Source organism: Amaranthus tricolor, chromosome 4 (assembly GCF_026212465.1).
Source record: "Amaranthus tricolor cultivar Red isolate AtriRed21 chromosome 4, ASM2621246v1, whole genome shotgun sequence".
Classification (NCBI taxonomy): domain Eukaryota; kingdom Viridiplantae; phylum Streptophyta; class Magnoliopsida; order Caryophyllales; family Amaranthaceae; genus Amaranthus; species Amaranthus tricolor.
In genome coordinates, this window is record NC_080050.1 from 8,226,977 (window position 1) to 8,239,036 (window position 12,060).

The 12,060-nt window shown below is 33.5% G+C and overlaps 1 protein-coding gene, 1 non-coding gene and 1 pseudogene across 2 annotated transcripts; 2 read left to right on the forward strand and 1 right to left on the reverse strand.

The window, feature by feature from the left end:
- Positions 1 to 591: 591 nt before the first annotated feature.
- LOC130811937 (U5 spliceosomal RNA) lies at positions 592 to 707 on the reverse strand. The gene has a single exon (XR_009041550.1). It is a non-coding gene; the product is annotated as a U5 spliceosomal RNA (small nuclear RNA).
- Positions 708 to 1,678: 971 nt separating this feature from the next.
- LOC130810686 (protein TRIGALACTOSYLDIACYLGLYCEROL 4, chloroplastic-like) lies at positions 1,679 to 7,405 on the forward strand (annotated as a pseudogene).
- LOC130810578 (protein NAP1-like) lies at positions 6,824 to 11,121 on the forward strand. Its single transcript, XM_057676690.1, has 6 exons — positions 6,824 to 6,962; positions 7,211 to 7,334; positions 8,178 to 8,258; positions 8,793 to 8,873; positions 9,030 to 9,112; positions 9,931 to 11,121. Exons 3-6 carry the CDS (start codon positions 8,193 to 8,195, stop codon positions 10,022 to 10,024), a joined length of 324 nt encoding a protein of 107 aa, XP_057532673.1. The 5' UTR covers positions 6,824 to 6,962; positions 7,211 to 7,334; positions 8,178 to 8,192; the 3' UTR covers positions 10,025 to 11,121.
- The last annotated feature ends 939 nt before the right edge of the window (positions 11,122 to 12,060 follow it).

Genomic DNA, 12,060 nt, shown 5'->3' on the forward strand with positions numbered 1-12,060 from the left:
TTATTCGGTTCGGTTGCATTTCGGATCGGTTATTTTTCAGCTGTGTGTTACAACGGGTCACACTCGGGTCGAGTCGGTTAGTCACGGTTCGGTTAGAGATCGGTTATTCAAGCTATCGGGTTAGCATCAATTCGGTGTCGGTTGAAGTTCGTGTCAAGTGTCAATCGGTCTCGGGTTGTCATCGATTACTAATTGGTTCGGTTTTTTCGGGTACAGATCGATTTCGAGCTTTATTTTTCGAGTAGTTATCGGTTACGGATAACTATTGATCAGGTCAATATCGAAATAAGTTAATAGTCAGGTTTTTAATTGATGTATGCTCATTTACTTACAAAAAATAATTACCGATTGTTTTATCAGATATAGCAGATAGGGGTGTCAAACAGGTCGGGTTGGGTCATTTTCAGGTTCGGATCATATATAAATGGGTCAATAAACCCTTAACCTGAACCTGACCCATTTAATTAATGGGTCAAAAATTGAAATCCCGACCTGATCTGTAGCAGATCGGATCAACCTGCTAATGACCCATTTAACCTACTTTTTTATTTAGGTCATTAAATTCATATATTTCAGGTCATTTGACCAATTTAACCTTAATTAAAGGCTTCCTCCAAAAATAAACGTATGCCACTTAATGCAGCGAGCACACGGTATTCTTTAGTAAAAGGCGAAAGAATAGTTCGCTTTGTGCTCACGGCGTGGCTGCGTAAGTTGGTATGAGATCTGTGGAAGTGATTTAAAGGATTTTTCTTTTATTAGTATCTTTAATAGCCGATGTGGGACAACTTCCTTTGTTATTGAAAGTCATCTTCAGCTGACAAATCCCTTAGCCGATGTGGGACAATTTCCTTTCTTATTGAAAGTCATCTTCAGCTGACAAATCCCTCAATACATGGTAATTGGTATTATCTTAGTTTTACGAAGTATTTGGCAAATGTTGATCCGTCTTAAATTTAATAAATGGGTTAAACAGGTTTTTTTCGGGTTTAAATATTCAACCTGAACCTAACCCATTTAATAAACAGATCAGATCTGGTTGACCCATTTAATTAATTGGGTCAAAAATCTAAACCCAAACCCGCTAATTTTGAGTCGGTTTCAGATCAGGTTAGCAGGTCGGTTCAGCTTTTGCCAGCCCTTATAGGCAGATCAATTTATTTCAATTAGTTATATATATATATATATATATATATATATATATATATATATATATATATATATATATATATATATATATATGTATATATGTATACATATATATATATATGTATACATATATATATATATCTATATATATATATATATGTATATATGTATACATATATGTATATATGTATACATATATGTATATATATATATATATATATATATATATGTGTATATATATATATGTATATATATATATATATATATATATATATATATATATATATATGTGTATATATATATATATGTGTATATATATATATATGTGTATATATATATATATATATATTCTGTATGCAATCTCTTCTGTATAGAACTTGTGTTCTTCCTTTTTCCGTATTATTAGAAAACTGAAATTGGACTTAATTTGCTAAAATTAGGTGAAAATTTAATTCGGATTTATAACAGTTCGATTTACAATCGGTTCGGATTTGTATCAGTTCGGGTTAAAAACAGTTCGATTAATAATCGATCGGGTTTGTATCAGTTCGGGTTAAAAACAGTTCGATCTTAATCGGTTTTAGTCAGGTTACATTCTGTTACGTGCATAATTCGGGTCGGATTTGACTCGGGTCGATCACTGTTCAGTTCGAGTAACATCGGTTAAGGTTTATATGTCGGTTATAAAATTCGGTTGCAGTTCGAGTTGATTTTGCCCTTTTCGGTTATCGAACGGTTCGAGTGAAGTATCGGTTCGGGTAATTGCGGTTCGGTAAACCTAAAAAACTTACATTTTTTCGGGTCGGATAATTTTCGATTCCGGGTCGGATTTTCGGGTCGGGTTTGTTTTGAACAGCTCTACTCAAGAGCAAGAGACAAATGTTTACGTACCGTAGATAGATAAGGAAAAACCTGAAAATTCACAATATTTCTTCTGTTCTTCCTACTGCACAACCTCAAAGACATAGACCTCAATTGCCCACAAAAATGGCGAAATTGAGGACAGCAATGGATGCAGCTTTTTGGGACATGGATATTTCTAGTACCCAAAACCTAGATGGGTGTGCCAAAGCCATTCCGGGTGACCCATTACCTCTTGACTCTTGTATAACTGGGAAAGTACTTCGTGTTCAACAACTTTCTCTTCTTGGCAATGGCTTCCCTCTCGGAATCATCCCTTCTCTTACTCCATCCCTTTCTAAAAAAGACGTTGGTTCTTTTACTCTTCAATCCCTCCTTCTTCGCCCTTCATTTGGTGATTGGTTTGTCTCATCCCCTTCTTTTTGTTTTTGTTTTTGTTTTTTTTTTTTAATTTTGATTTTCAATTTCATTTCTTGTATTATGTAATTAATAATGTATATAGCTAGTAATAGATTGTGTTTATCGATATTCCTATTTATTTTAAGTTTTAATATTATTAGGTTCATTAGACAATATAAATAGGAATGTATGTGCCTTTTGTATTACTCTTGGTATCTCATTTCTGTAGAATTTAATTGGTGCTATTTCAATATGGATGTTATATTGTAAGGTAAATGTGTTAAATTTGATATTTTGATTTTGGTGGCTCCATGGGTAGAACTTTATGTGTTCTTGTGAGAAAGTTGTGATTTTGTGTTGTTGGGTGTTAATTGTATAGTGGGTTTAGTTGACTTTGATGGAACTTTTAGATGTGAATTGGTTGTCTCATTGCTGGTGTTGGCTGCCAAGCTGATGGATTTTGTTGCATTTGATAAGTTAGGGTGATCTTCATGAGCCTAAAATAAGTTCTACTTTTGAAATCATATCTATATGCAACTTCTAAACGTTGTTCATGTAGCTGACCTCAATCTTTTAGGATTGAACATTGTTGTTGTTGAGAACTTGTGAAATTTGTTTTTCCACATTTTTTTAGGCTGTTAGGCGTAGTTTTCCTTGTGATTTCCATCTTGGTTTTGAACTTTGAAGAGTAGATACATGTTTTTCTTTTCTGATGAACCAAAGAGGGCAAATAATATACACTCATATGCTGCTGCACTCCTTTATTTTTAGGAGTGTTACCTAATTCACTAATACCATTGAGAAACTTTAGACCATTTTAGATGAATGTAGCGAATCAGTAACACGGGTTTTCAAGATGCAAGATGCTTGTTTCTTTTTTATTTATTTATGTAGAGGCTTCATTCATAGGGAAAAATTCTAGTTGCTTGAAAACCTCTATTAGTTGTCATTTAAAAGTGTATGATTTGCAAACTTGCTTTCAAATGATCATTATAAGTGTGGCATAAATTCATAAGAAAGCATGTGTGGTTCTCAAAACATACAAGTGTGATCTATATGCTAGATATTTAATGTGGAGATGTTTTCTCGATGATGGTCTAGATGAATTGAGAAATACCAATAGTGTGGTTTTGTCCTTTCCATTTCAAGCTAAGCCTCGTGTTTGCAATTTTGTAGGGCCCAACCATGTATACACCAGGAAATGTGAATCAAATTTAATGTTTTGAGCATCTCATTATAGTTGAAATTCTATGCAAAACTTTTTCATGGCAGCATGTTTAGTGCTATACGGTTTTGTTTTGTAATTAACCTTTTTTATTTTCTTCTTCTGTGGCTTCGATGTATGTCATGGTGGAATGTTTGAACCTTTGGTCTTTGCAACCACTTTGGTGATTTGAACCAACTGTACTGACAAACAACATACTATTTTCCGTTTACAGGTGGCTTGGGTTAGCTGGGCAAATCCGTCCAAAGAAGTTGATATCTAACTTAAAAGAGGACGTTTGCAAACTGATCAATGGTGATGAATTTGAACGTCCATCCTTCAAGGATGTAGCAGATCATGTCATGGACAAGTCACTCTATGCCCTAGCTTTGTGTACCCAGATCCCTATCTCATCTTCGACTTCCTTATTGTTGAGCTCAGAAGTCCATGGTGAGAGGAAAGGACGGCGCAATAAAGTCCTACTATTTCACAAGGCAAGTCATTAATTTACTTGTTTGCATCGGATAAAGATTGGAGCATATATTTTGTCACATTTAGGTGCTTGAAATATATAATGTCGGTTGCAATCTGAGAGATTTACATCAAGGTCTGACTATGAACATTAGAAATTTCTCTGGATTGTTCATTTCTCTGAAAATATTGAGGTCTATTAATCTTGTATTCTATGGTCTTTCTATTCCAGGCTCGAGAAAGATAAATAGACTTATGTAAAATAAATATTTTATTTATAAAGATAATATTTTCTCATAAAAAAGAACCAAAATATCGATTTTAATTTTGAAGGCTACAAAGAAATATTCACTCAAAATACAAAAATTAACTAGAAATTACAGGGGATCCCGACTTAAAAGCGATGATGTGGAAATGAAGAGATTGACAAAATTCCGATTCTTTGGCATCGTGTATCGCCAGTTCTGTGATCTTGTATTGAAAGTCTTCTAGATCACTGCTGAATTATACCATTCATCATTCTTTTTATAGTTTTGTGGAGTGCGCATAGACCTTTTCCAATTACATCGAAACCTGAAATCCATGGACGACCATTGAAACTCATATAGTGGTTCATGTAGCTGACCCCATTCTTTTGGGATTAAGACTCTTGTTGCATTGATTAAAAGATTTCCTTAATGAATGTCGGTTTTTATTTTGATGGGATAACTAGCTTTTAAGTCGCATTTTCTGTTTTTTCAATGTTTCTTATATGCTGTCCATGCTCATTTGTACGAATCTCTACATGATGTGGCTCGAATTCCTTGCACCATAGTTCTGAGGTTTAGTATATACCTTTATCAATTACTTCATCAGAAACTTTATCCTCTTTTTATGGTCATGCAGTGTAAACCTCTATCACCTTGGATTTGACTCCATAAACTGCGACAAATTTAAATGACTTTCTTTCCTGTTTTGAATTAGCCGATCTCAATCTTATAGGATTTAGGCTTTGACATTGTTGTTGCGTACTTGTTACTGATTTGAATGAGCCCTTGAACATATTAAAATAATAAGGAGAAATCCGATAAGCCTAAATCCTAATGATCATCATTTAAGTGTAAGCTCACTCTTGGTACACACATTGTGCAAGTCTTCCTAACGGTTGCTTGTTTTCATTTTTGGTTTTTTTTTTTTTTTTCTTTACTTGGGTGCATTCTTTAGCTCTTTTTATTGGCTATCTAATAAGATGGCTAACTACTTAACTTCCTCTTCCAAAGATGCAGGAAAACCGTTATAGTGCACTCGTAGGGTTCTTGCTGGATACTTTTCTTTTCATCAACAAATTAGTTTCGGAAAAAAAAATCATAATTTCAAACATACTTTATTCATTAGCCCAGCATACAAATCAGCTAGTTTGCTTTCTAAAGAAAATCTGATTTCTTCGTGTAAGAAAACAGCAACTCTTTTAACTCTACGTTTTTCGAGCCAAACTGCCAAAGTATGCTTTTATCGGTTATCATAACATCTTCATTTTACCTTTCCCCCCTTTTCTATGGGACGTTCATCAGTTTTCTATATGATCAGGAACTAGCGCTTGAAATACTGTAGTGCTTTTTGATGATTTATTATATCTCCTTTGATTATTGTGTCCTAATAATATCACGATTAATAGCTAACTTCAACTTCATATATTGTGTGCAGCTTCCTTTACATGACATTATATTAAATGCTGTATGGCCTGAGCTATTTATCGATCGTAAAGGAAGATACTGGAACGTTCCCGAGTCAATTTCTCTGGATTGTTCATCTCTCATATCGGAATCAGAATTGCGATATCGTTTCGGGGTGCACAAAAATAGTGGGCAACCTCAAGCTGTTATTTATTCAATAGATAATGATGCACCGGCTGCTTTGCTTCCTGGGTTATGCGCTAAAGCTGCTTTTTCATATGAGAAAAAGGATTTATGGAGGCAATAGGAGACAAAAGAGGATCTATACATAAAAACTGAAAAGGGGACGTTTTGGAGGCCTGCATATGATGCGTGCCTGAAAGAACCTCATGCATGTATATCTGCCATTATAGGTATTCCATCTTCTTTAGCTAACTTGCAAAAATCACATAAATGATTTTGGCTAATACTTTTGGGAAATTTCATGTGGTAACCCTGAACTTTCTGTTATTCCATGTGGTAGACAAACATTTTTTTTAATCCACGTGCTGACCTTGACCATCCAACTTTTCCACGTGGTAGACAAAAATGAAGTTTTTACATTTTGTCTACCACATGGAAAATTTGGAAGCTCAAGGTCACCACACAGATTTAAAAAACATTTGTGGAAAAGCAAACAAACTTAGGGTCATCACATGGAATTTCCCTCTAGTTTTTTTTTAGTTCACCTAAGAACTTTACCACTTACCTAAACAAGATTGACTTTGTATAAATCTCCAGTGCTGAAATTCCTCGATTTACCCTTATGGCTTTATGCTAATATGCTATCAAAATACTGCTCTGATTTTGGTCACAAAAGTTCGGTCATACGTTTTTATGTCATTTTTTTCGAGAAATTGTTACTTAATCTTTCATTTTCTTCATCAATGTTCCAAATTACAGGTGGCACCTCTGGCGCTTGGCTCCATGGTGAAGATAAGACATTAAAGCTTACATCAGAAGGAGATAGTAGTAAAGTTTCTTCAAGTTCCAGGAAGAGGAATCCTGTCTTTGCTGATTTATTTGGTTTTGTGTGCTATACATTCCAGCATGGGAAATTTAGAAAGCGATATGGATGAACACCTCTACTACAGTCTAAGCAGTCCAACCCTGGATCAAACATCTCTTGTCCTGCTCTTCTTCTAACCTCTGAATTCAAAGATAATATGAACAGAAAACCCTTGAAGGTGAAATTATATTAAGGCCTGTAAGTTTATATAAGATCTAATAAGTTCATATTAGGGCTTAGTTCAAATACCCCATTCTTATCTCAACTTATTAGACATTATCTCAACTTATTAGACATTATTTATATTAAGTCTCGAGAGATACAAATTACCAGTTAAAGTATGAAGAATTCCGATGAATATGTACAAGACATTATCAAAAAGCTTTCTAATTAGTACTAATTTTGTGAATCCGCACCTGGGTGCAGGTTGCTGGTCCAACTGTATTCCGCATTGATACAAAGTGCGTAGTAGATTCACCGTGGAAAAAGGGGTTGCAAATCGAAGATTTTATGTACACCTTGAGTTATTCATTGCGGCTATTGCGTTCAGGTAAGGTTGTGGCATGGTACTTGCCAAAAAGGAAAGAAGGAATGATCGAGTTGAGAGTTTATGAATTTTGATTCATTCGAGCTTGAAGGAATTTTCCGAAAGAACATAAAATTCGTAGTTCTGTCAAAAAAACCATTTTTTGGTGTTTGTTTAGTTATGTGAAGCAGGGCAATCAGTATTTTGTGTCATTAGCTTATGGCATCAATGCTTGAGTATTGTTGTTTTGATATTACTAACTTATTGCCCTTCTTTTTGAATGTATTCTATTCTTTGCTTCACATTATATAGACTTATTAGTTCATTATTATATCTCATGCTAGTAATAGGCCTTCAATGAGTATGATGATCAATAAAACAAACATGCCTTCAATTTTGAATTACTTTTATATTCATGAGCATGCAAATCTACCTATTTTTGCTACTACTATTGGAATTTTTTGTACGTAAATCTTTATCTAATTCTTATTTCTCCTCACCATTTTGTTTAATCTCTTACTTTTCCCCTCCCTCTTTGAAATCTTTGAAAACCTTTTCAATTCACTCGTGAGTTTAAATCTATGCCATAGTTACTTTTCTGTATAACATATTGATTTTTATAATTAAGTGTTTTTGGCTTAATTGTAACCTTAGATTTTTTCATCTTATTGATATCAAGGGTATATATATATTGGCTTAATTAAGAGAAGCTTTAATATTGCATGCGGTTAGAGGTCAAGTCTTCTTATTAGCAATTTTTAGAAGTAATTTTGCTTCATATATTGGCTTCGCCCCAGTTAACAAAAGTATGAGAATTCATAAAAAAGCCTTGGTGTAATTGTGATTGTCATTTTTCTCCGTGATCAGCTGCTTCTTGATTTGATGGCATTTCGAGAACAAGCACTACGTCTTCTACTGGATTTGAGCAGCATAGTGATTACCCTGTTGGTTAGTATTCAAAATATGTTACTACCTCTGCTTTTATTTACCTTTTTTTTTCATAGTGTTCTTTTCCTCCCTCTGTGTGTGGGATTGTAGGGTCTATGTCTCTTCCAGTTGAATCTATTTTCATATGACATATTCTGTGCAGATAACTCAGAAATGAACTCTAGCCTTCAAGTTGGTTGGTACTCGTGAATGAGCTGGTCAAGTAGTTTTAACAGTAGAGTGTTCTTACTTATATATTATTCTTATCAATCTCTTTAGAGACATTGGCTTTTCTCCTAAAGAGATTATGTGAAATTTCATAATTATGATAATAACGAGGAGTGTCCATGAAGCTTTCATTTTATGTAGCATGGTTGATGTTTCTAAATTTGTCGTCTCTAGCACTTTTAAACGCTTATGGTTTAATTATTTTCTTCTTTATTGTCAAAAACTAAAATCTTTATTAGAGATACATATGGACCCATAAAAACCCTTGAAATTAATATGACTTCCTGGCCTCTAAATTAATCTCTAATCAAGCATAGTCTCTTGCAGCCTCATCAGAACTCATTTATACTGCACGCTTTCATGGATCTGTTTTGCTCATTTTTCCGCGTGAATCTATTTTTTGAAAAGGCAAGTGCTTCATCTTAGTATACTTTCTTTCTCAAATTTCATTACTTATATTTGTGCTTCTTTAAATATATTTCTCTTGATTATGGACCTTTCCGTACATAAAATTTTGTAAGAACTTTTAGTTTCAGTACTAAAAATTTGTTGCTTTCACTTTAGATACCTGGGAAAATGTTGCTGCAGATGTACAACCTTCTACATGGAATCTTGAGGAACGACCGTGATTGTGATTTTTACCACAGGCAGGTTTCTTGCATCACTTTGATTATTTAATTAGAGGGTCTGGTCTACATATTTATTTCTTCATTGAGTTTGTATTACATGTGGAAGTTTTCTTTTGTTTTTATGATTTTGTCTATTGCTGTCTATCATCTTCTTTCTGATCTCTGGTGTGCATATCAATATAGTCATCTTGCTTGTTGAAACTTCTATGCAATATTTCGCTTTTCTGAATGTTTTTAGGAATATTAGCTCTAATAATTATTTCACATTTGAGCATTTATTTTTAATATTTCTATTTTCATTTTAATATTATTCAGATTATTTGATATGTTTTCATGAAAAGCTTCAAAATTTGAGGAGGATAAGGGAATGAGATAATATGTATGTTATAAAGTTCTTTTTGAGTAATTTTCTTTATAGTTTGGACTTTGACATAAATAAATATTGTTCTGCCTAAAAAAGAAAGAGACTGGAAGAATATTTGTAGGAAATTGGCTCATGGCCCATGGATGATGGGACATCCTTGCCTGAGTATAAACTTGAATGTATTTATTTCTTTGATTATTCATTATCACAAAACATTACATTCATTTGGAAGTCACTTTCTAGAGTGATAAATAGATTTTTTAAATGGGAAACATGAACAATTTTCTGATTCAGAGATGAGTTGTATGTCATATTGTCATTAACGTGAGATTTTTAAGTGTGGTTGACAAACTATATGTTTTAAATAGCTCAAAAAAAATCCTAAAAGTTCTCTTATTTCCTTTGCTCCATAGTTACTTTTTGCTGCACAAACTACCTTCAGCCTCATGGTTTTTCTTGTTGCGAATTGCAGGCTGGTCCAATTCATAGACTCGTATGATCCACCAGTCAAGGGGCTTCAGGTGGACTTTAATTTTGTCAGTCCACGTATCGGAGAGGTTGTATAACCTTCTTAATCTGATTTCATGCAAAGGAAAGCTTTTGCTTATTCAAGAGTGAAATTTGAAGCCCGTTTACGTAGGCTTGTATAGTAGAGGCATTAAATCTATTTTGCGTAGTTGTTACACTTGTCTTGTATATTCGTCTTGCCAAAAATGCCTACCATGGTATAGCCTTTGCATTATCTAATTTTACTCATACTCATGTATATATTCCATGCATGATACATGTCCTAGTATTTGACTTGGCTACTTCATAAAAAATTCCATGATTTTAGCTCAAAAGTGTCCAATTGTCATATCGAAGCTACAAAATGATTAGCTATTTGAAAAGATTCCACTAAATAATTTTTTTTAAAACCTAGGCCTCAGGTCTAATCGGAGTTAAATATCTTGTCTGCACAACTTGTTTCGAAAAGCTCAATTGCTCAAAACCATTGACTAATATCTTACCGAGTGCTGTGTTTAATACTTGTTAAAATGGTGGGAGAAATTATCTTTTTCAAGTGGCTACATTTCTTTGAAATAGACTGTTTGCGTTTCTATGATTTCAAAAGTCTGCTTGTGGTTCTATGTTTTCAATAGTCTGCTTGCTGCTTTTCTTAGTATGCAACTCTACGTATCTATTTATGGGAGCAACTCTTGGGTTTTATTGCTGTTGAAGTGACCATAGACTTTTTTCTACTGTAATGTTTTATTGTCCTATCTCTTTTAGACATTTTCTTTTTCATACGTCTTTTCTTCATCGTTTGCAACGTAAATGTGGTGCATAATTGTTGCTTTATTTTTTCAACTAGTATTATTTAGCCTTGATAAAATTTTATTATTTTCCTTCCTAATGAGCTCATGACCAAAATCTTTTGGTGCCTCTTTCCAAACTCCATTCTCCATTTGCTGTTCTAATCTCCAAGTTCCAGTCTTTTTGAATAAATAAAGCAGAAATTTTGCATTCAGAAACTTTTTGGTGACAGATAGAGCAGGAAATGCCATGCGACACACCTCTTTTTCGACTGCACATGATCAAAAAAATGTGAATATTGTTTCCAATCGACGGGATATCTTAATTTTCAATCTCTACTATTAGCTCCTTATTAATAAGCCAAATTATTATTACATTTCAAAATACATCTATGATGTAGAATGTTTGTATATTTATCCGGAAGAATATCTTGCCAAATATTAATGGAACCAAAATATTTGCTGAGATCATAACATCAAGATAGGTTTGCATAAAATTAATGGACATGTATTGAGCTTAAGTTAGAGATCATAACATCAAGATAGGTTTGCATAAAATTAATCTTTCAATTTTGTAATAATGTGTAGACATAACTAACCAACCCCCCCCCCCCCCCCCCCCCCACCCCCCCAAATACCTTTAAAAAAAAAATCCACACAATCGAGTATCAACCACAAATTAGATATAAGGGAAGGTACATGAAACCAAACGACATAGATATAAATGAGCCAACAATAACTACAGATAACGACTTAAAAATCACAAGTAAATAAGTGTTACAACGATTCAATCTAGGGAAAAATCCTTCCATTTTTCTTCACTTGAACAAATACAAACAGAGAATTATCAATAACTTAAATTCATCAAATATGCTATCCAAAAACTTCAGGTAATAAATGTGGAATTGAAGGGCGTGTTTTAGCTATAAATAACTGTATAGCTTGTTGAAAATTAACTGAAAGAAAACAAGCTCTTCCATTGATAAAACGAAACAATCATCAATAAGATTTTAACATCATAACAATACACACAAAAAACAAAAACCTACTAACATAATAAAAAACAGATAAGTTCAGCATTCAAGCGCATCAAGAATCAGTGATTCAATTTTCGTAACCAGAATCTTTCGCATAAATTAGGTATAGCATCACAAAAAAAAGCCCCAATTTAATTAAAAAAAAGGGGGAAATAAGAGAACAAACCTCACTATGATCGATCTGAAAGGATGAGAAAGAACTAAGAGCATATTTATAGTTAACATATTTTTTTTATTAACTTTTTCATATACACGGGAGAAAAAGGGGGC

Excerpts from the sequence above, each read along its gene's own strand:
- LOC130810578 (XM_057676690.1), top strand. The coding sequence starts at position 8,193 with ATGGCATTTCGAGAACAAGCACTACGTCTTCTACTGGATTTGAGCAGC. Across the intron at positions 8,874-9,029 it reads TGAATCTATTTTTTGAAAAG|ATACCTGGGAAAATGTTGCT; the intron begins GCAAGTGCTTCA and ends CTTTCACTTTAG. Across the intron at positions 9,113-9,930 it reads GATTGTGATTTTTACCACAG|GCTGGTCCAATTCATAGACT; the intron begins GCAGGTTTCTTG and ends TGCGAATTGCAG.